This window comes from Mastacembelus armatus, chromosome 4 (genome assembly GCF_900324485.2).
Source record: "Mastacembelus armatus chromosome 4, fMasArm1.2, whole genome shotgun sequence".
Classification (NCBI taxonomy): Eukaryota; Metazoa; Chordata; class Actinopteri; order Synbranchiformes; family Mastacembelidae; genus Mastacembelus; species Mastacembelus armatus.
The window spans coordinates 25,438,123-25,462,135 of record NC_046636.1 but is presented as its reverse complement, the minus strand read 5'-3'; the positions used below and the strand labels follow the sequence as shown (position 1 = coordinate 25,462,135).

General features: G+C 40.9%; 2 protein-coding genes across 4 annotated transcripts in view; both read left to right on the top strand.

Moving 5' to 3' along the window:
* The window catches only part of LOC113128969 (guanine nucleotide-binding protein G(q) subunit alpha-like), a 28,608-nt gene extending 13,044 nt beyond the window's left edge, over positions 1–15,564 (top strand). The window contains exons 2-7 of one of the 2 annotated variants that reach the window (XM_026304600.2): positions 3,003–3,187; positions 3,382–3,536; positions 4,670–4,798; positions 8,431–8,560; positions 10,156–10,309; positions 10,893–15,564. In XM_026304600.2, coding sequence (XP_026160385.1) covers positions 3,003–3,187; positions 3,382–3,536; positions 4,670–4,798; positions 8,431–8,560; positions 10,156–10,309; positions 10,893–11,083 — 944 coding nt within the window. In that variant the 3' untranslated portion in view covers positions 11,084–15,564. Of the gene's footprint in view, positions 1–3,002; positions 3,188–3,381; positions 3,537–3,943; positions 4,073–4,669; positions 4,799–8,430; positions 8,561–10,155; positions 10,310–10,892 lie in introns of both variants that reach the window. The other variant, XM_026304601.2, reaches the window with a different exon arrangement.
* Positions 15,565–16,932: 1,368 nt separating this feature from the next.
* tle5 (TLE family member 5, transcriptional modulator) overlaps positions 16,933–24,013 on the top strand; it is a 39,004-nt gene continuing 31,923 nt past the window's right edge. For both annotated transcript variants that reach the window (XM_026305110.1, XM_026305109.1), the window contains exon 1: positions 16,933–17,718. In XM_026305110.1, the coding sequence (XP_026160895.1) occupies positions 17,692–17,718 (27 nt within the window). In that variant the 5' untranslated portion in view covers positions 16,933–17,691. The remainder of the gene's footprint in view (positions 17,719–24,013) is intronic.

Sequence of the window (24,013 nt, the reverse complement as noted above, 5' to 3'; positions counted from 1 at the left end):
AGCCCTAGTTGAGATTAGTAGAAGAAAGACAAGTTAAAGATAGCGACCGGGGAGTGCACTGTACATGCAGCTGAAAGTGCAGTGACTCAGACTTGAATGTTGGGAGAGATGAGATGGAGTAGATGACTAGTGGAGAGCCCAAGCGGGTTGTACAGGAAGAAAATAGGTTCTGAAATGGGGGTGGAAGAGAGGAGGATTGCTCTGGAGAGAGCTGCAAAGTGAAACTAGAGGTACAGCTTTGGTTAGACATCTACCTGCCTTGTCTTCTGACTGTTCCTCTTTGATGATCACAGTGTACAAAACTCTGATGCTTTTATTCGGACTCTAACATTTCGTAAGCTTACACTGGTAGTTTGCATGCACAGTATATACATATATATAAAGATGGAGAACCTGCTGTAGAGGGATCTATGGGTTCCTGTGTCTCTCACAGTCTTTGCATGACTTGATTTGCAAGTTTGGATATGCATGGTCACTGTGATACAAAATTGGAGGAGTGAACTTGGTTTACCCAGTCCCGAGTTGAACTCATTCAGCCCTGATGTGGCTACCGTGGGCTGCTCCTCTTACCCAGTTGGACCTCTATGGTAAACATTGCCAAAACAATGCACATCTCAGAACATTGAAACCAAGATGACAAGAGACTTGCAGGATGCCACAATTAAGTCCAGAACATTTGCCATATATATATTTTTGGATTTTTGTCTAAATTCTTATCTAGAGTCAGTTACAGTTCATTTATATAACTCACATTTGCTTGTTCATAGGAATTACACGTGCTCATTAAGTAGGTAAAGTGTTAAGGCCCTTAAAGCCTTTTCTCTCTCTTACTTTTCACGTGATGGCGGTTGCTCTCTAAATCCAAAACTGATACCTGGATAGACAAATCCATTTGGAAGCTTAGGCAAAATTGTGGACAGGCTCAGTGATAATGAGGTACATTGCATGGGTCCTCTGAAGCTCGTTACTCCTATTTCACATCGTCATCTACAAGAAATTGTTCGTTTTTTTTAAAACCCTCTTTTTGTTCTTTTGATGTTGCCCCAGCTCACTTGTTTAAACAGATTTTTGGTAGTGTTGGCCCTTCTATATCTACTAGATATTCACAATAAATGTTTATTGGCTGAGACTTTTCTGGGAGCTTTCAAACATGCTGTGGTATCTCCTATTCTGAAGAAACCAAATTTGGACTTGTCGTCTAACTTCAGACTGATTCCCCAGCTTCCATTTGCAGCAAAATATTTAGGAAGTAGTTTTTAAGCAGTTATTGAGCTATGTGGATCAGAATCCCAGTTTCAATCTGACTTTTGAGTTTGACATTATTAAAGACATCTTATAAAATACCTTATCTCTTGATGACAATACTCCTGTCATCTTACAACGCCTGGAATTTAGAGCAGCGTTGTCCACTGTGTTGGACTCTGAGGCACTACTCTTAATTGGTTTACTGGTTCACAGAGGTGGATTATGATTATGGATCAAACCTTCATATCTGCCCTTATTTTCTATGGTGTTCCCCAAGGCTCATTTCTTGGATCAGTGTTATTTTTTTACTTTACCTGCTTCCTCTGAGCCAGGTTATTGAAATTATTATCTGTTCTTCCATTGTTATGCTGATGACCTTCAGATCTATTTGACTATTCGACCTAATGGGTGTTCATCCACTCAAACTAAATTGTAATAATTTTGTACTACCTGAGTTTAAACAAAAATAAAACCAAATGCATTTTATTTGGTAAACTGGTAGATCCAGGCTGTCCCAGTGTCTTCTGTTTCTTCATGTGACCCCAGGCTGACTCCAAACTGCTGAGATCAGGGCTCTGTGGTGGTCACAGACTTCTCTTGCCTCTGAAAATAGTTCTTCATGAACTCTATGTGGCATCTTTATAGGCTTGTTGTCCTGTACAATGAACCTAGGATCAATGATGGTGTTGTGTCATAAGAACCTAAACTATCTAAAGTGCCTAAAACTTCTGTGCAGTACTGTATATCGGTCCAATCAAGAATTGTTTTAAGATTTTGCTGTTTGTCTTGAAAGCGTTAAATGGATTAGTGCCTTTCTCCAGTGACTTTAGTGTTTTAATGGAAAATGTAAAACTCATCTTTTTAGCTGGGTCTTCTGCTCCAGTGGTTTGCTTCCTTCTCTTTAACATTTTCTTTTTGTTTTATGTTTGTGCCTATTGTGTTTATGTCTTGATTGTTTGCGAAGCACTTTGGTCAATTTAAAATGTGGTGAAAAACCTATATAAATACATTTGATTTGTTTTATTTAAAAAACTGAATGGGGAAGGAAGAATGAATCCACCAGTACAGCTAAGCAGTTTGTATTGTAGAACAGACTGGGTTGGCATTGAGGTCTGGACTGTTGCCTCAGGGCATGAGGATGCGGATTCCTTCACGGCCTTGTGTATCAGCACCAGGGTGTAGGTGGACAGGCAAGGTCAGCCCTGTTGCAAGGACAGGGTGGTTTATTACCACAGAAGTATGAGTTATATAAAAAGGCTAGAATTTCACCAAGTTAGTAATTATTGGTTGACCCTGTTAAGAACAGATAAGCACCCACAGGTCTTTGTCTTTTATGCGAGTGCTCTGTTTGCTTAGAGCAACTACTTTACTGTGAAAAATCAAGTGCAGAGAAGTTAAAGAGGGCTGCATGGTATTGTTGGTTTATTATGGTGGCTAGATCGCAGCTTGTTTTTAGGGGTATTATGGTGCTGACCCATTTTTTTCAAACATGTTCAGATTCATTGCCTTTATACATGTTCATATCTAGCATTTTTGGCCTCGTTTAGCAGGTTTCATGTTACACTATAATTTTCCCAGTTTATCTGCACAGAAGTCTTATCACCAAATCCAATTTCACATCATTCCTTCTAGCACTTCTTTTTGTTGCTGGGTCATGGCAAAGGTGGGAACAAAAATGGGCTGTCATTTCACACTCGAAGCAATGTCATGCGTTTATGACCCTTTTTCACCTGTCAACTGTTTGTTGTTCTTCTCAGGTACTGGAGAGAGTGGCAAGAGCACTTTCATCAAGCAGATGAGAATAATCCATGGGTCAGGCTACACAGATGAGGACAAGAAGGGTTTCACCAAACTGGTCTACCAGAACATCTTCACTTCTATGCAGGCTATGATCCGTGCAACTGAGAATCTCAAAATCCCTTTTAAGTATGAGCAGAATAAGGTGGGTACTCTCAAGTGTCTGGGTGAAAATATTGCCATGTGACGTGTTGTTAAAGTGGATACTTATATCCAAATGCTTAGACATTAGTTAAAGACTTTGAAACCTATATATGAGTAATAGTATGCTTCAAAAACTAATTACTAATTATTGTGATATTGTTTTAAGTTTTCTTTTTCTTTTTTTTTTTTGCTCAGAATAATGCCCTGCTGGTGCGCGAGGTTGACGTGGAGAAGGTGTCGTCGTTCAATCAGCCGTACATCGGTGCGATAAAGATGCTGTGGGCTGACCCTGGCATCCAGGAGGCCTTTGATCGCAGGAGAGAGTACCAGCTCTCCGACTCAACCAAATAGTATGTCTTATGATTTACCAGTCTACTAGAATAGAACGATGGAGGATGTTTACGTTGTCTTTACTATATGTGGTCTGCTTGAGCAGAGTGAGGGAAGAGGGTTCAGGCAGATGCACAGACTTGGGGGAAGTGGGGAAAATGTTGGCACGTTAATAAACGACTGCTAATAATATCAGAGCTAATTCCAACCTGCATTAATCCATTTCAGACAGAGAGATGAGCATTAGAAAAAGCTTTAGTATAGGTTTGTGCATTTCATGATCTCCTGCTTCCCTTTAGTAATATTTGTTTTTTTTAGTTGAATGTTTTTAACAGAGAGCATATATATGTGTATGTGGTCTTGTATTGTTGACACTGGGCTTTGCCTACATGTGCATTTCTGTCATATGTTCCCTCAACCTCTGCAGTTACCTTAGTGATTTAGAACGAATAGCATCAGCGGGGTACGTGCCCACTCAGCAGGATGTGCTGCGGGTTCGAGTGCCTACCACCGGCATCATTGAGTACCCATTTGACCTGGAGAATATTATCTTCAGGTACTGGTGTCAACTGCTGCAGATGATGTCACTGGTTGACTAGCTACTTGACAGCTGGTCAGCCAGTTGGAAACCGTCGTTGCCGCTATCTCCATCTACCCTCTGCTTCATCAGCAGCGCTCAGCACTTTTAAGTTACACATCCCTGATGGTGCACACTCAAAGACTGGCCTCAAGAGTGGGCCCCAGTCCTCCTGGCAGGTCTAGGTAGAAATGCAGTCATGTTAATTTTCACCCAGGCAGCCAAAGTTGGCCTCTTGAGTTCTAAATAAATTTTTCTGGAGTTAAGTTAAAAAACTCCTGCTTCGCTAGAACTTACAGATGATTCAGTGAGCACTTTGAAAGCAGGCAGGAGATACAGCTGAGGACTGTTTTGTCTTTAGGAGCTACCATCAAGGATGCAGCTAAATTTCTAAGAGAAAATTTGGGGAGTGATGGTCTGAAATGTCACTTTCCTCATAACTCTTGGGACAATTTTTTTTCTTGGTTACATCTGGACTGATATACTTGCTTTTGGAGGGGGGGTGCTGGTTCTGCTGTTATGCTTCACTTTTCTTTCCTTCCTCTCTCTGTCTTTTGTTGTCCATCCTGTCTCTAGCTATCTAAGTGATCTGGATCGTATTGCAGAATCGTCCTATCTACCAACCCAACAAGATGTGCTTAGGGTTCGAATCCCAACCACTGGGATTATAGAATACCCTTTCGACTTGCAAAGCATCATTTTCAGGTAGACAAAGAACTACACTATTCTTACTAACCCCAGTTTCGTATACTAGTGTTTCCATTTTGAATAAGGGTCTCTGAAGACTGAGTATGTTCATATGTCACCTGCAACATATTTTGTGTCCCCATTTGTGTTTCAACCCAATGACTGAGTCTATTATTTTACTTTTATTGCATTTAATTTGTAAGGTTACAGTACAATCTGCTAAAGGTGAAAATATTGATAAATTAAATCGGTGACTATTGGTAATTTTCTTCATCCAACAGCTCAATGCACATTGTCCCGTTTTGTGTAGATGCATGTTTGATGAACATCTGGGGTTAGCACTGACCTCTGACAATGTACTTCCATTAGATGCGTCAAAATAAAGGCTAATTTTTTGCTGAAGCTGCAGCAGTAGGATGTTCTGTTTGTATTAGCAGTAATTAAATATAGCTTTGGTGCAGTTTAGACAGTGAGGTTGTTTTCTGTTGCTGAGAAAATGTAAATCATCTATAGAATATATCAGAAATTGAGTTTTATCATACACCTCTTGATTCTAACTTTTAGCTAAATTCAAGAAAGAATCTCATGCAAACACTCCCTTGTTACTTCCTCAGATGTACTGTTTAGAGTCTACACCATTAATCAAAAAACTGGCAGATTGACTGGTAATAAAAATGCATAAGAGCCTTTGATCTGATAATTACGGCAGTGATTTGATATGTTTCAGCTGGGAACGGTCCTCTTAGCCCTAACTGATGCAGTGAGCAGCTTCTCATTCGGTAGATGTATTCTGTAGTCATGGAAGAAATGTTTTTGTTCCATAAGGGTCAAATTACTGGCCTGCATCAACCAAACAAGACAACTTAGGAGATTGCTGAATTGCTGATTACTGCAATTGGGCTAAGAATCCAGTGCTTTATTAAAACCTGGAAGCATAATGGTGAACTGTCAACTTCACTGAAGAGATTTCATTGGAAAAAAATCTTGGCTGAACAAGATGGAAGATCACTTAAATATTTGGAGAAGTTGCATGGTAGGAAATTAATCGTGTTTAATAGTGAATCATGATGCAATGCACCCATCAGCTCCTGTGCACACGGTACAGGCCCCATTAATGGAGTTTATTTTTTCTGCACATTTTAACTCAGTTGTTTTGGGTTATGCTGGAGATCATTTTAGCCATGATGTTGTATTGATGACAGGATAATCAAAATGCTTCAACAAGTCAGTGCAACTCAGAATGGAAAGAAATGTTGTGCTGTTGCATAAGTTTGTTCCTCAGCAAATGTGTGCTGGGATCAGATGGTCTAGCAAAATATGCTCCCAAAACACTTTTTCATTTCAAATGTCATTTCAACTTAATACATTGCTAGTAAAGAAATTACTGACCTAAATTAGTAAATGATGTGGTTCTGAATCATTTAGCGTTAAAATTATTGATTAAAAATGCAGAGGATAGTTGCGGTTTCCACAAACATTATTATTAACATTATTACGAATTATTAGTTAGGTTCTAAGGATAAATCTGCGAACGACTGAGGCCGCGAACTCTGAACCGCGACTTGGCGGGGTACACTGTATACACTGTATATTTTTTGCCAGGCAGTGTAGTCAGTCTTTGGTGTGAAAAGAACAGTGTAGATAATGAGAAAAAACCCTTCATAAAGACATTTTTACATGATATTTCTTCACACTTTTTCTGAGCAGCACAAAGACTCGGCACAGAGATAGTTCTAGGACCTGCCACCAAGAGATAGAGCAGCTTCTCTTCCTCCTTCTCTTGCAAAAAAAAAAAGAGAAGTTGAGGAGATTGAGAGAGACGCAGGGAACAAGAGCGATTACAGAAGAGTGCAAATCAATAGGAAGCCATCATGTTAGCCCCCTCCTACGCTTGGCAAGGCTAGAAATAACTCGCTTGCAATGAAGTTGTGCCGAAGAGGTTCCCAGCAACCCTGCTGCAGCTAGGCTCTACGCTGCTTGGCTGTGCTGCTGATGGGGAAGTGATACATGCTCTCAGTGATGTTAAGAGTTGTTGTTAAGAGACTGAAAATGCAAATATAAAGTAGGAATGAATGTGAGGTGACAGTCTTTATTGGAAGAACGTGTGATTGCAAAGGTTTCTTAATTTAGTGATTTATGTATGTGTGATAATCTTGTAATGAGAAGTCCCTCAGACAAATATGTGGGAAGTACATAGCACGTGGGACTGTACGGTTCTCCTCAGCTGGCAGGGCAGAAACTGCAACAAAGACGGCTTTCATAGACAAATGTCTACGTTAGGCTTGCTTCCTTCTCGTTTAATTGGCTTTTGAAGCCACAGAAAATGTTGTTTCACTTGGCTTGTCCAGCATAGGAGAGCTTATCGTACGAAGTAGGTCATTTATCCTTGTTAGAGGGGAAAAAAGGAGGTCGTCTGATGTGAAGTTTTATTTTAGGATGGCTCTTCTGGAGGAGTTAATTTATCCTCCTGGCAGACTTGCAGACTGACTTCACCTTGATGATGTGTGATCAAAGTTTCACTGTGTAGCTTTATGATGGTAATTAGTATTTGGTTAAATTGTCTATGAAAATGAGCCAAAAACTGTGTAACTTATAAGTTTCATAAGTTTAAATCACCACTTGAATTTTTGTTTTCTCTTAAAGCTCAGTTAGTTTAAATGGACCAACAAAACAATCCAACTGTTTCTCTTTCTGTCCCTCCTCCATTGTTACTAAACTTTAGGTCTCTAGTTTAATTTAATTGTAGTAAGATAGCATTTAGCTTTTAGTAATAAAAAGGAGGACTGAAAACTAGATGATCCAAGAGTCCAGAACCAAAACCCACATATGCCTTAGAGCCCATTGTCTCAATTTTTACGATCTTCGTTTCTTCCTGTATTTCCCAGTACTTTAAAATTTCATGGTTAGTTCTTCTTTTTCCCTTCAACCAATCTCCTTTTTCACCTCCAGCCTCTATCTGTTGCTTCTCACATGTCCCTCACATATTAATAGGCACTGCTGAACAACTAAAACTTTTATAGGCTCACGTTCTATTTCCTGCATGTAATCTACTGCCTTTACTTTATTGAAGAGCAAGAAAAAACACCAGTGTTTGCACATACACATACAATTTCTTGTGGTTATTTTGATTCACCTTAGGGAAGGTTTGGCTTGTCTTTGTGATTCACACTGCAGATTCTCAGTTCACATTTGTTCTGCTCAAATTCTTGGTGCAAAAGGGGTTTTTGGACTGGACCACACTGGATATGTCAATCAGAGCACACTGTCCTAGAAACAAACTGACCGACCACTAAAAATAAACCTTAATGAAAAACGTTTTGCAAAATGAGTGACAGTTTGCATTGATAATTGATTCTGTTTAAAATTATACTTCTGATCTAAAGTGATCCAGGTATTTGCTTGTTCTCGTCTGAATCACTTCAGGATTTTCTCTTTGGTGGTTGTGGTTCAAGTTTGATACTTTGACCCCCTTTGTATTTCCAAAGATTTAACTTTTAGATCTTTGCAATGCATGCTCAGCTGATCTTATTACTACTAAACAGTGAAGATCAACAGGCTCTTGAGTGATAGATTCATCAATTGCAATTTTTTCTCTTCTGTGCTTCTGCTCTCTGGTCGCTCTCCATCTCCTCTCCTACTGTACCAAACAGGATGGTGGATGTAGGGGGTCAGAGGTCAGAGAGGAGGAAGTGGATCCACTGCTTTGAGAACGTCACCTCCATCATGTTTCTGGTGGCACTCAGCGAGTACGATCAGGTCCTCGTGGAGTCGGACAACGAGGTGAGACAGACACAAGTCGTGATTTCTGAATTGAGTGCAGCATTATTTCACTTCCATGACTTGAATTTTACATGGTTGACATGCATTTCCCTTGAAATGAGCAGCTCATTGTTTTGGTTTTACAGCCCACAACTCTAACCTCATTTCCAGCAGCAAACAAATCTGCTGTATGCTACCAGATCAGCACAAAATGATAAACACCTTGGTGAATAGCTTGCAATGGTCGCTAACTTTGTGGTGCTATTGCACCATTTAGCAGGTAAATAAACAGGAAGATCCCTCAGGAGTTGATGCAGAGCTAAAACTGAGCCATAGAGTGTGAATATTAGACTTTCAATCAGCAGGTGGCTTCAAATAAATGCTAATGTGTGCTGGAGGTATAAATAGGCAACTGTTTGCTATAACATATTATATATAGATTAATAACATCTCAGTATCATGTATATAACTTTTTGTGCTGCATGTATATTATGCAAACATGCAGTTTTTTTTGATAATTCTCAATAATCAAGTCCTTGTTTTGCTCATGAGTTGGCTCTATTCCCTCTGACCGTTCAGAAAGAAGCATTGCTAATAAAGTTAATTTGATCCGGCCATGCATGCCCTCTGTGTCTATCCTGACAACAGACCCTTTTTCTGACCAGGGCATATGACCACTGGACTTCATAAACCAGATCTGTCTGCCAGCTTTGACTCACTGTATCTGCTGTTCAGAATCATAATCAGCAGTTTACCAGCGTCAATGTTTGACTGCTCTGGCAACTTCACACATACACTATATTGTGCTTTATCTTCACTGGGCCTGCTCAGTTGTGTTGCCTTATTGAATACACACACAGAGAAATATGCTTTTATTTTTGCAGGTTTCTGTTGATGTGTTTTTCCTGCCTGTATCATGCTCCCAGGTGTTAAGCCTCACACTTTCTTTAATGGTTGCAGGCTAAGACGAGGCAGTGTGCAGAGATTATCCTGATGTGTTGACAGGCTCAAGATCAAGGCTCTGACCCTGACAGACACCTTAGATTTCATCTGTGGTCAGGATAATATTTTGACCCAAACTAAAATGTGTGAGTGAACCTGGCAGGCGCTTTAAATTAGAAAGAGGAAAAGAAGAGCCATGTTGCTCTCAGCTTTAAGTATTATAGTTTGCATAAGCAGGTTTCCAACTTCACGTGTGTGTTTCATTTTGTGTTTGCAGCACAGTTTTGTTTGGAGAAATAAAGCTTATATTAAATGCATTCCTGGATCAGTTAACACAACAGGACAAGTCTCATTCTGTGGGTTGTTTGACAATTGTGAGTGTTCCCTGATTGTTTTACTAGAAAAACCCTTCACTGTAATAAGCTGCCTCACCGTGGCACCATCCAGCTACAGCCACTATTATTCTAATGTTTGTGTGTCAGAAGAAGCACTTAGACATTACACTGAGAATGTTAGCTTCACTAACTGGGTATTGATCACTGCTAAGCTATGCTAGCAATGTTGGCAGTCATATTAGAAGAGAAAGTATTGCAGATTTAGGTAAATAAAATTTGGATTTGGGATTTGTGTCCTAATTTTGTTTCTTTTCTTATTCTTTATCTTTGTGTTGTCAGAATCGTATGGAGGAGAGTAAAGCTCTGTTCAGGACCATTATCACATACCCCTGGTTCCAAAACTCCTCTGTCATCCTCTTCCTCAACAAGAAGGACCTGCTGGAGGAGAAGATCATGTATTCCCACCTGGTTGACTACTTTCCAGAGTTTGATGGTGATTTGATTATCCCCTTATCCTCCTCTTTATTAGACATTTTCATAGCATTATTCATTTCGTATAGTCTGCCAGCTCTGAATGGATTTGTATTGTAGGACAAGCCTCAGCAATGAATTGATTTCATTAATTACACATACAGGTTAGAGTCTTTGTTCAGGCTGTGGGTTTAATACTGTAGCTGTGAATTTTTGTTTGTCTTTTTCCAGCCACACTTGTTTAAATGTCCCTTACACTCATGAAGAGCAGACTGCTTGGTTTGTATTGTAACAGTGAAAGTGGCTCTATTTTAACAATGTCAATATGAACATCTCGAGTCTCTCGATCTATGACTGTACTTTGGTCTGATCCTTTCACGTACTTTTGTGGTTGTAGAGTGACACCTTGTGGTTATATTCCTTTACTACAAACTGACATTTATTTTACACAGCAGTTCTCAGTATTTTTGGCATATGACCCTTTTCCACATTTATAAAAAAAAGATACTATTTTACCCCATTCTGAGAAATGCAATCGGGATAATGATAATCACTGACATGAAATGATAAATAGACAAAAAAAGATGGATTATGTTTTTTCCCAGGTCCCCAGCGGGATGGCCAGGCAGGTCGGGAGTTCATCTTGAAGATGTTTGTGGACTTGAATCCAGACAGTGACAAGATCATCTACTCCCATTTCACATGCGCCACCGACACGGAGAACATCCGCTTCGTCTTCGCTGCCGTCAAAGACACCATCCTGCAGATCAACCTCAAAGAATACAACCTGGTGTGAAGGACAAAAGGAAAGATGGCGAGGGAGAGAGCAAGAGACCTGCAGCCAACCCCACTCCCACAAACACACACACACACACACACACACACACACACACACACACACACACACACACACACACACACACAGACACAGACCCCACATTTATACATCTGCATGAACATGACTGCTGCTCAAGGAGATTCAGACTTTACTAAGGCACTTCTACCCCTTCTGTCCATTTCTCTCCTCAGTTGGTGGTTTCCCTTTTTGTTTTGCCTCGCACAAACACACATCAAACACACTCAAATATGACACTCCCTCCATTTGACCCCCTTTGCATGGGGAGCTGCTGCGGGACTCTTCCTAGTCCTCTTTGGGCCCTTGCCTTGACTTCTGTCTTTCTTTCTTTACACTACATTGTCACCAGTGTTTGTGTGTGTGGGTTGAAGGCCTTCTCTGGGTAGAGTGTGCTTTCATGGACAAAGGGCTCTCTCCCCTTCTTATTTACCACATGCACGCTACACACTACGCAACAGGGCAGATCACCAGGCTGCAGACTGTAGACTCAGCTCATCTGCAACGGGTAACTAATTATGATGATAGGAATAAATTATCAGGCAGTGCTGGGATGCAGTGAGGTACAGTAGTTAATCCTGAATAGTGTGTGTGTGTGTGTGTGTGTGTGTGTGTTTTGTTAGCCCTGCCCTAAATCAGAGCGTAGAGGCTCTGCTGAATGTAAATAACATTTTCATGCTGCTCACACAGAGTGAGGGCTACACAGAGATGACTACACGCTCTCTCTGGACTTAAAATATTTTCAGCTGTTAACATCTTGGTCACGAACTTACTGCCCTGGTTCTTCGGTTAAAACTGAGCTAAAGAAATGCAACCCTCCATAAAGGGTCTCGATACGTTCCTTATGCACCGGCCCTCATTTTATAGTGTTAAGACTACACTAAGTATTTATATACTGATTTATCAACTTCCCAGTTATTTTGTATCGTTGCCAAATTCAGACCACAAACCTTTGTTCTGTAAATATAATTATATTGCCAGTGTCCTGATGATCCCACAAGTGCTTCACATACTAACAAAACATTTCGGAACTGGTATTGCCAAAAATGAAGTGTGACTTTTCTCTTATGTTTGATCATTCAGATGTTGATTACATAGCGGCTCGCTTTATGTGGGGTTTTCTCTTATGTTGACAGTTGTCTGAAGTATTATTACTGTGATTACTTTTTTGTTTCCTCTGATGGTGAGAATTATCTTCCTGTGTACAACGTGTGAACGATGATTCCAGTTTAGTGCGGTGCAGTAGTCAGTTGTAGAATTAAAGCTTTTGCGCGGCCATTAGCTTCATTCACAAATCCAAATGGACTCGTCTCTACAATTAAATTTATTTTGCCACATTGTTCGGCCAACGTTTTATAAACCGAAACAGATAGCAAGAGAGTAAATAGTTCTGTTTTTTGTATGTCTAATTTATCAATCGGATCTGTGTATTGTTGATACAGTAAATGAGACTTCCTCCCTTTGTCAGCTCACAGTTTTTCCAACCTAAGAGACGGGAGGAGATTTTATACTGCTGTAAAATATCAAAACTATTTTATGGACACGTGTTCTATCTTTTTAATGATACTTCATATATTTGGTTGTTGCAGTTCTGTTTTTAAATGCTTGACAATGGGAAAACACGGTTTCCATTTCAGGTTTGTGCTTTATGCAAATAGGAAAATCATAGTTGTTTACTGTTCAAGGAAGCTTGCTTATTTTGCATTTTTTAGGGATGTGTGTTTGGCTATTGGTACCAGTCCCATATCGTGTCTCTTGCCTGATAGTTGTTTAAAATATTCCATTAAGCTGAAAGTTGATAGATGGTTATTTTTGTCTGCACAGTGTAATTCAGGTAAGCTTTCATAACTTTTTCATCACAAGGGCTACTACTAGCAGCTTTGGAAGAAATGAAAGGACTCTATGGATGATAGAGAGCAAGAGGTGCAATTAATTAACAAGGCTGGCTTTGAATCAGGAGGGTGTTGACATGCAGTAGAGGTTGATGGCTCAGGTCCAGTGAGGGAGGAATGCAGCAGTCCATGTATATGGCATTCCTGAGGGAAGTCTACTGGCTGTTTGGCTCTTTGTTCCCCACCTTCTCCCCTTTGGAGGAAGATAACAACTAACATTAAAAGAAGTTGAGTTTCCCAGGGTGCAATAGCACATATGTACTGTCCTTGCACCCAACCATCGTCTTTTAAATTACATGCTGATGTTTTTGGCTTTATGATAATTTCCACTATATGACTGCATGCTGCCATAATGGACTTTTGAAATATCTGTGTAGGAGTCAGAAAAGGGGTGATGAGACATTTTGAACTTTTTGTGCACATTGAAAGAGCTGGCTGGGTCACATTAAACAGAAGAATTAAGATTTTAAATTGTTTGCCAAACGGTTTACAATTCAAAGTTGTTTTTTTTTTTTTTTTTTTTGGTGATTTTTCCTTTACTCTTTTTAATTCCATAAAAGCGTCGTGACCTACCTTCTTAGCCTTGATTTTAGTCAGGTGCACCTGTTGAGAGAGAGATCTTAGAAGCCGTCATGCAAACCTGTATGTTGTATTAATAAAGCCATTATCTTGGTGCGTTCTGAAACACTTTAATGAAGGAGGGACATGTATATCTATGCCAAGTGCAGCTGTTTTGAGATGTAAAGGCTCTGACTTTGAGAAAGTAAGTTTATTTTGGCTGTCATCATGTTTATTCAGCAGTTTTTGTTAAAGGGTTAATATTTGGTGCTTTAGTCGACATTTAAAGGTGTTTTCTTTTTTTTTTCTTTTTTTTTTTTGCTTTACACAATCACTTGCTAACAGAATTTGATTTTATAGGTGCCACAACTGAGCACACTTTTTAGTTCTATCTTTAAGTGCATGTGTATTTGAGTGGATGGATAAACTGGCAAACTCTGGTCTGGCAAGGAAATTTGTGCTCTACACACTTGGGATAAAAGGGTGATGTCTAATTGTGTTTTGAAAATCGACAGCTTTCAGGAAGCACGCTTCTTTCCCCTGAACTTTGGCTTGGCACCCAAAGGGCGGGTGTGTGGTCTCATAAATTTCATTCCTATGTACGAAGATAATTAGCGATCCAGCACATAGACTTGAATAGGCTGCCGTGAGGAAGCTAATTAAAATGAGGGTGACCACCCGAGGCTCCAGTGTTGGCATGATGGTGTGCTCTTTTAAAGCTTTCTTCGGTTTTCATTTTCAGAAAAAGTCAGATGGTTTGTACTGTATATGCTTTATTCTGCATAGAAGGTGAGTTGGAGAATGTGTGTATGACAATCCAGTGCAAAACACAGTACCCAGCAAAATCAATCACAGCAAACAATCTCAAAAGTTAAACATTTGTTGTAACTTGACCCAGATCTCTTTGATGAAATTACTGCACTTTTTTTTGCCTTTTGGATATTTACATTTTTTTGTTTTTTTTTTTTTCAAAATGAATCTTAATGTCTTAAGCCTCGGTATCGATGTATTTATTAAAACACTTGCCAAGTGAAGGTACTAAAACGGCCATTATAATATTTTGGTGGTTATAATAACAGGTTAATGAATGAGTAAGCTGTGTGTTTACATGACTGCCAGTCTCTGCCCCCCCCCCTGTACTTGATTGGACTGTGTTTTCTTTCCCTGGGTCGAAGGCACTGAAACTGCACCTCAGCGATGGGCCTGTATTCATGCATCTTAGACGTCTATTCAAGCACGCTCGTCAATACTCTGAGGTGTGTGTACGTGTCTACACTTTTGATGGCTATTGCTTATGCTTGATATCCGTTCTGGTTAGAGGGATGGACATATGGTGATATTAAAAACTGTCTTTGCATCTTTTTTTTTTTTTCAGGTTCACAAACCTTAACATGTATTTAGGACCACTTAAGATGAGTTTTTTTTTTTTTTTTAAGAGTTCAGATAAACTTTGTGTAGTGGTGTACAAATTGAAAGTAATGTATTTTTGTTTGATTTTTTTTTTTTTTTTTTTTTTAAGTATACCAAATGTATATTATGTACAATGAGTGTGCCAATCCCCTTTCTTTGTAAAGCCAGACTCTTTAACAAGTGCCAATGTTGTGAAAAATCAGAGGACCTGTGAATTTCATGGTCCAGTTTTTAAAACAAATAAACACTAAGTATGTGATTATCAAAAAGGACAATTTTATTCTATATTTAAGATTTATGATGAACTGCTGTTTTTAAGATAAGTGTTTAATTGCATGTGTTTGTTAGGTTGGGGAGGGTGTGGGCGGGTGAGATACTGTTTTCATGCAATGCCCTCATGTAAAGGGTCCTAATGGTTATTGATTTACAGTATTTTAGCCATATTGCTCTTTTATATGTTTTATTTCAACCACTGTTGCCTGAACCTCATTGAAACATGAAAATGATTTTCATAGCCTTCTCCTTTAAATGTTTAAAATTGGAATAAAACATGTTCCTATACTCTCTTATTGCCCCTTTGTACAATTTCTTTGTAGCGAGGCTTTTTCTTTACTGCTTGTAATGTGCATTACTACAAATCATATGATCTCTACAGTTTTTTTTAGAAAGCATATCATAATGTTTTAGAATCAGGGTTTTTCTACTTGAACAATCAGTCGCTGGTTTCCCCCTGATTTCAGTTCAATATTAAAACTTACAGATATATTTTAGATCAATATCATGATATTCAAATTGTCACATATTCTTCAATAGCAATACACTGTGCTATCTCAGTTGTCACATGAGGATTTCCATCACTGGTGTAAAACGTTGCTGAAGTGCAGAGACAGACAGGTTGAGGTTAAGGTTTAATTAAAACTTTAAAACTTCAACATGGAGGCAACTTTAATCACAAACATCCCTAATCATTATTCCAAAGGTGGGTCATGTTACGGTGGATCCAAAAAGACCTGGCGCTCAGCATTTTGATGAGTTTTCATAACAGAGCTCCAGACATCTGGATCATCTGTGTGCAAATTGGAGACACAAGTGTATATTTTGCTGAGGGGAGTCTTTTAGACAAACTACACTCAAAATGAATAAATAAATACATTTAACCAAATAAGGACAATGATCATGTCTAATGTTTATGTGGATTTACAATCCCCTTAAACCCATAACCTGGTTGTTTTTAAACCTGATTCTCATATATTTTAATGCTAAATATCAAAATGTGGCTCAAATAGATCACATTAAAAGATATTTAGTATTCGCTGCCAGAATTTCATGCAGCATAGAGAAAGCTTTTATATAAAATTGAATAAACCAGGGGGAAGCATGGTGATTTAGTGGTTAGCAGTGTTGCCTCACAGCAAGAAGGTTCCTGGTCTGAAACCCATCAGGGGCCTTTCTGTGTGGAGTCTGCATGTTCTCCCTGTGCTTGTGTGGGTTTTCTCCAGGTACTCTGGTTTCCTCCCACAGTCCAAAAACATGTATGTCAGGTTGATTGGTGACTCTAAATTGCCCATAGGAGTGAGTGTGAGTGTGTGAGATATATACATATATACATATATATATATATATGTATATATGTGTGTCACTTTGGACAGTCCTGTTTCCACTGACACTTAGTTGGTGCATTGTTGTTATAACAATAGATTAACACCTTTTTTAACTATACTCAAAGTTCTGTCTTGGATCTCTCGGTTTTTGGGAAGGTTGGGTCCTGACCTGCATCACCAGTGACTCTGAGACTGCAGACCTGTCCACAGGGGGCGCTCTCTGCTCAGACATCAGCCGGCCGACGCTGTAGATCTGCGCCGAGTAGATCAGCTCACCGCTCAGGGCTCTTCTATCCGCCCTAGTTCTGTGTGGGGCGTTCAGCTCCGCGGCGTCGCGCCTGCCTCCCAGCTCCAGGACCCGGACTGACTTTGTAGCTTCACCGCCACTGACAAATTCACTCTGCCTTTCCAGGACTCGTCGGTCCAAACGGATAAACACTGAGAACCTGGGAGCTTTTCCAGTTTGAAGTTGATTCGCGCCAACACAGATTCGCTGGTTTCATTTTCTCTGTTTTTTTCCCTCCACTCGAGCGACTTATTTGTTGCCGCTGGACGAAAACGGGATTCAAGTTAACGAACCCGCAGACATTTTGTTATTTCTGAGAATTACACCGTTTGTTTTTCTTTTTTCACCCTCTCACTTTTCCGTCCGTGTGGTCGCAGCTGGCTGGATAGAACCATCAGCCATTATCCCCGAAACACCAGCGTTTTTAATTCACACGCGTTCGGCCGCTTTCGCTGCCGCTTGTGCGGAAAAGTCGCAGCAGCGATGAATCATTTTGACTGACAGCTTTTGAAGATTTAGCTAGCTTAGCACTGACGGCGGCTTCCTGCTCACTGTGAATACGGGGCCGGGACAGGTACAGCTGGATGGTCTTTGCCTCACCCAGACCAGACACAGACTCTGTTACCGCGCACACGGCACTCATTTTCCGCTTAGTGCTTCTTTTTTTTTTTTAGGGGGGGGGGTCGTTAGCCGCTGTTAGCCGCTCGTCGTGCTAACGCTGGACAGCTCCTGTTTTAAGGCTGGGCTAGCTTTGGACAAAGGACCAGCGTGTTTGGGAAGGAGAGCAACAAACAAGGACCTGACATGATGTTTCCACAATCAAGACACTCAGTAAGTGGTTTGTGGTTTGACATTTGTGCAGAAATGAGGCTCTTGCTCTGCAGTGCGCTCCAGGTGGTTTATCCAGGCAAGGAAATGATGCATGCAACTTGTTTTGTGACAGCACAGAACAATTAACGTGAAATCAGCAATGAATGTTGGTTTGTAACTGTAAGTTCTGCAGAAGATGTGTGTTTGAGGATTTGTTGTGTTTGGGCTTGACACTGTTCAACTTTTTGCAGACGATGGGATTGGAGTCGTCCTCCAAAACAGATCTGATAACTGGCTGATTGATTTGATCAGTTTATTCTCCACAATGCCAAAAAAAAAACAAAAACAGAGGTTTATTGACTGTGGTGCTGGTGGAACATTTCTCACAGAGGGAAATGAAACACAAGTTCAAAATGCAATGTACACTGTTCTGTACAGGTGGGTGTTTTTGTGACTGCAAAAAGCGCACATCATCTCTGTTCCCCCTAAATCTCAAGTTTCCATGGTAACAGATACTCAGTCCAGGGCACGCATTCATCAGTGATGAGGGCTCCGAGCCCATTGGTCAGGCATTTAGGTTTAGCATTTGCAGAATAGCGTTACCTGTCAGAGGACAGGTCCATTCAGTTGTGTCAGTGCTGCTTCGGAGCAGTGGTTCTCTCAGATGAAATCATGTTTTGGTTTTTGGTTGGTACCCAAGGCTTAAAAGAAGCCAACTCCATCATGCATGGCACCATAAGACACCAAATTTGGTGATCTTATGGCGATCCTTTTTTGGTCTTGGGTGACATTTCTCTTTGCCAGTGCAAGGCCACGTATGACAAACAAAGGGGCATTTGTGTAGGCGAGCGTGACACAGGTAAACACAACAGTAAGAAGGTTGTTATGTTTGCCAGGGACTGTGTCCTCTGCTTTGCCCTGGCAACGTCCTGTCGCCACCGCTGCTGAAAGGAGAAGAGTCGTTTGCTGAAACTAGAGGCTGGATGTCTTTTGTGACGTTAATGGTTTGCCCTTTGGCAGTCAGTGTGTGTGGCAGTGTGATTTTGCTGCACCATGGTGCTGCTGTTGATGAGAGCCAGCGGGTGTGTGTTCTCAGACCAGGGAGCTGGAGGTGAGGATTTGGGAACCTTTGGTCTCAACCTGGCTTGTCAGGTGAGTGAAATCCTCTATTTTTAGTAGAAAAAGACTCATGTTCTCCCTGAGCTTCTGTGGGTTTTCTCCAGGCACTCTGGTTTCCTCCCACAGTCCAAAAACATGTATGTCAGGTTGATTGGTGACTCTAAATTGCCCATAGGAGTGAGTGTGAGTGTGTGAGGTTGTTTGTCTCTATGTGGCCCTGTGATGGACTGGGGACCTGTCCAGGGTGGACCCCTGCCTTTCACCCAAAGAGAGCTGGGATAGGCTCCAGCAGATCCCTGGGACCCTGGTTAGGACTAAGGGGGTACAGATGATGGATGGATGGATGGATGATTGCAACTTAATATGGTTCCTTACACACCACAGCTGATTATAAAAATGTATTGTCAAATTGATATAGAGGTTAGGCAACAGTATGATCATTGGTTGAGTCTGGATTCACAAAAACAACTTCAGGGACTCCGCATTTTGTTCTTTTTGTATTTCTGCTCAACAGCTCAGTGGTGAGCATTTCACAAAAGTCTGTGCTGTTCTTTTAACTGAGACAAGACAAGAAGGTTTTTGTCTGCACTAACTGCATAAAGATTTTTGGTTTATGTCATAGTAGTTGCTGTATTTTGAGTGTGACGTTGGAGTGATTTATTTCTGACCCACTGAATGAAGCGAGATGCGAAGTGAAGCTTGTCCTTTATTTATTTTCTGTTGGATGTGAGTGAATCGCCTCCCCTGTGGGGTAGCAGGCACCGCAAGACTGACCAGTGAGGAGGAGTTCCCCAGGGAACGTGTGGAGGATAAGATCATCATTACAAACTGTCAGATCCTTCTCTTGAAAATTACAGATGCAAACATACAGCGCTGGTTTGTTTAGCATATCGTATAAATAATTGGTAGAATCGTAGGCTGCTTATTTACTAATGAGCAAGCTGTTCGCTAGCTTGCACACACTGACACACCCACAGCGTTTTTTGGGGGTTTTTTTTGCTTCCTATGGGTCTTCACAATGTTAAGAGTAAGCCTTTGCTCAGCTTAAAGTATTGCTGCAACTTCAGTAAAGTCTTAGTACTGAAGTCACAGACTGTTTCTCAGTTTGTTCAAAGTAAGGAGGCACATGTTTAATTATGTTCGGTTAATACGCCTTAATTTGGGGGAACTCCTGGGACTAGATGTCATGCTAGAGCCCTGCATACTTCTTTCCTCTGGGTGAAGTGGTGAAGCAGGCGCCTCCTGATGGGTTGAGAACTTGGTCACCTCATCCAAGGTGAGAGCAGCTGGGCCACTCCACTCCTGCCTGCCAGCCCGTCTGATAGGTTATTTTTCTAATCCAATTAAGTGCCCTTATGCTGCTTGATTGGAGAATTAAGACCCAACACACAGGATTAAAAATGGGGTTTGGGAATTTGGCTGCAGCTAGTCCAGTTTTATCCCACTACAGTCAGCCATTTACAACCCCCCCTGCCAACAAACAGACAGATTCCACCATGGCTTTAACCGTAAGTACATACACACATCTACCTTCTTCAAATCCTGCTTTGCCTCTGCTGCTGCTGTCACAGGGGCCTGAGGATTGGGGGGGGTGCGGGTGTGTGACTCCCATATAGATATGAGTGACAAAGACGAGGAGCTGGAGGATCAGAGAGTACCAGAGTGTCTCATCATGACAAATGACCGATCTCTCAAGCTGCCACAGTCACTGCTGAATCTGTTTTCCTTTGCCTCTGTTTCCACTCTGCAGTGGCATTAGTAACGTAAGATACTGGCATGTACGGTGCGTCTAATGTACAGCAGCAGAGGAAGTTGTATTGGCAGTGGTTTTAATGTGTGGTCACATTGCATTAAAATAATGTGAAAGTGTTTCCTGTATGAATCATAAAAGCTGTTGCCTTTACTGGGACTCCTTAGACAATTTATTTTGTTAATGTAAAGTGTATGTGAAAGGGCATAATGGCAGAGGATAGTCAGCTTTTAGCTGTTTCATATTTAGACACAGGAGGAAGATTTTCCTGGCTCATGCTGGGCCGGGCCATTTTTTTTTTTATCTGTTTGGATGTTTGCTGCTTTCTTTCCAAGGAGAGACACGGTATAGATTTATGCCATATCCAGTTTAACATCTTGTTTTGTTATACGGGTGCATATTGTGTGTTTAAAAGTCATAGTCATGCCTAATGGAAGTGCATTTTATTACAAACTGTTTTTTTTTTTGCTTATTTCCCATAGTTGTTCCATTTAGATACAAAGAAAACCGAGGTTTAACAAGAGTTCATGTCTTTTTTTTCCCTGTCAGGCACATTTTAATCCACAGTCACAGGTTATGGGCACAGTTCATTGGTTTAAGAGGAAAAAGCCTCATTTGATAGTGGCACAGTGCCTGACCCAGTTGATAGCATTTGCCATATTGTTTGGGTGTTGATTAATCCTAATGCAGCTTCAACAAAGCTGGCTGTGGCGTGAAAGTGGAGCAACAGAAAGGCCTGGTGCCAAAGCCAGAGAGTAGTGGAAGTAATATGGAGAGGCGAAATCTCTCAAGTCCCCTGAGCCCATGCTCGACTGTAGAGATGGCCACAGGTTGTACTCACACGCTCCCCCCTCCTCCTGCTTGTCTCCCTTTATCACGCGTTTCCTCCCAGATCTGATGTAGTGGAGGGAGGGTCAGGGGCAGAGGGTGCACAGGCATTATTAAGCCCACTTGAATTAACAGAACAGCCCCCAGCCTTTCCTCTAAAGCCTCCAGCTGGGGAGAGCTTAATCCCCATGGTCCCCTGTCTCGCCCATTAAACAAACTCCCCCCACCCCTGTTTCATCGCTCTACAGCACACACACACACACACACACACACACACACGTGTTCATGTCTGTGTGAGCAACAAGCCTGGCTGTGTGTGTGTGTGTTTGTTGGTGGGGGGTAGTGGACATTAGCACATACACATAGATGCACGACAAAAAGCACAAGTACAGAGTAGAACACACAGACGTTCCCTGCTCTGCTGGTAATTATTGCTCTGGTACATGCTTCAAAATAAAAGGATTTCTCCCTTTCACCCATACAACACCAACACACACACACACACACACACACACACACCCATATTCTTACCAGTCTCAAGGGTCTTATCTCCTTTTTGTATCTGGGGAACAAATTGAATGTGGGGCTTGACACACGCAGGCCAGCAGATGTCTGGGTTGTTAAGGTTAGGCCAGCTGATTAACATGACAAACAGAGCCCAGCCCCCCCCCCACCACAGGAGGCCCTGCTTCTGAGTGGTCCAGTCGAGGCCATGGGTCACAGGTGATGTTGATTTTTGTGAAGGGCCACAGTGGATGATTGTCAAAATGCTTTGGAGCTGGTTGAAAAGGAGGGGTGTAGACTGGTGCAGCCCTTCTCTTGTTGAACACACACACACACACACACACACGAAGAAGATCCACACAAACGCACATTAAAACAAACTGACTTAAACCCCCTTTATACTGAAGACCTTGTGCACCCTAGTGTACGTGCTTTGTCTATTAATTTTATGCCTTTATTAGAGGCCAGCACAGAGGTGACAGGAAACAGGGGAGAGAGGTGTAACGCCAGTCCCTAGTCACAGCTGAATTTTGAGGAACTTTGAGGTTCATGGTGGATGCGTACCTAAGCAAGAGGGTGCTCACAGCATATCCACTGTCATTCTGTATAGGAGGTAGGTGTCAGAGGTCATCACTAGTCAAGTTTCCATCCAAACCTAATGAACATAATAAACATATGTTCAAGATTTGTGGTGTCCTGAAGGTGTTTCTGTTTTTTAAGTTCAATAAAACTGTTTCCATAGTCGGTGAGTAATCATGTTAAATGATTGTGGTTTCAACCAGAAGAATTGTGATTTTTTTTTTTTTTTTTCCTCCATTTTTTTTTAGGTCAAACAGATGTGATAGTTTCTTTTTTTGCAATTTTTCAGTGGAGCAGAAGCTTCACTCAGGGTTTCATTCATCTGCTGCAACTTTGTTACGATTCCTGTTTCCATTGGACTTGTCGGATTTTGCTTTGACTAATATGCCAAGCTTAGGAACACTTCTGTGATATTTCAATGCTTCTTCCAATTTCCAGTCTCTTCACAGTTCTGCTTATATTACATTGTGAGTGTGTGTATATGTGGTTGTGTACCTAAGAGCCCAATACACTCAGTGATCTTAAAGGGATAGGGGTTTTTTTTTTCTAGTCATTCATGCATCCCTCTTTTGTCTCTCTCTCTCGTGCAGTTTTTGAGGTTAGTCAGGCCAGATACATAGCCAAAATACTATTTAAAATTGATAACGTTAAATGAAATTCCCATATTAAATGTCTTCCCCTGGTTGGGGAAAAAAAATAAGCAGTGTCACAGGGGTCTGTGGTATTAGTCCATTTAGGCGGTCATGCTTAGGCCAGACGATCCAGCAGCTTTGAGGTATTTCTGCCGAGTGGTTTTCTGATTAGCTGTTTATAAAGCTGATACCATGAGTTTAATGTCTCAGCAAGTCAGGGTTCTCACATTTGGATCATATATGACAGCTGTATTTCAGATTTTTCAAATATATTTTCACAATGATTGTCTTGGGGAAGCTTTTTACAAAAATGTCTTTGTTTGGTGCACCACATTTTACAGATTTTAGTGCATTCTTATTAGTGTGAATACAGATAAAGCAAAAACAGAAACAGACACATTTTATGCATCGTCACTTAAGAGTTCACAGCACACACCAAAGCAGCATCAGGCTCGACGGGAATACTGAGTCAGAATGACAGAAAACACGTCACCCCTCTATGAATGTTGCAGTCCTGCTGGGTCAATCAGTTACAGAACCTTCACAATGTGGTTATTTATTGTGTTGGACAGAAGTAACTGAAGAGGAACCTACATGAACTGTTTAGAAATGGGCAAAGTACATTTCACTGATGGATTATAAGAAAACATGAGCAAGCAGTGGCATATCCATACTGTCCAGGCAATGCGGCTGGAATGCTGTACAGATATCACTGCCATCAGATAAAACATACCACGAAAAATAAACAAGGTGTCAGATTCACCGAAAGTGAAAGGACTATGCTAAAAATATTTAATTTTGACAGCAGAGAGTTTCCCTCTAAACACGGATGAAAATAAGATCTGCAAGCTGAATAGTGGCTGTAACTTCTTGTTATCTGCATGGGCCGACTTTCCGTCCATAA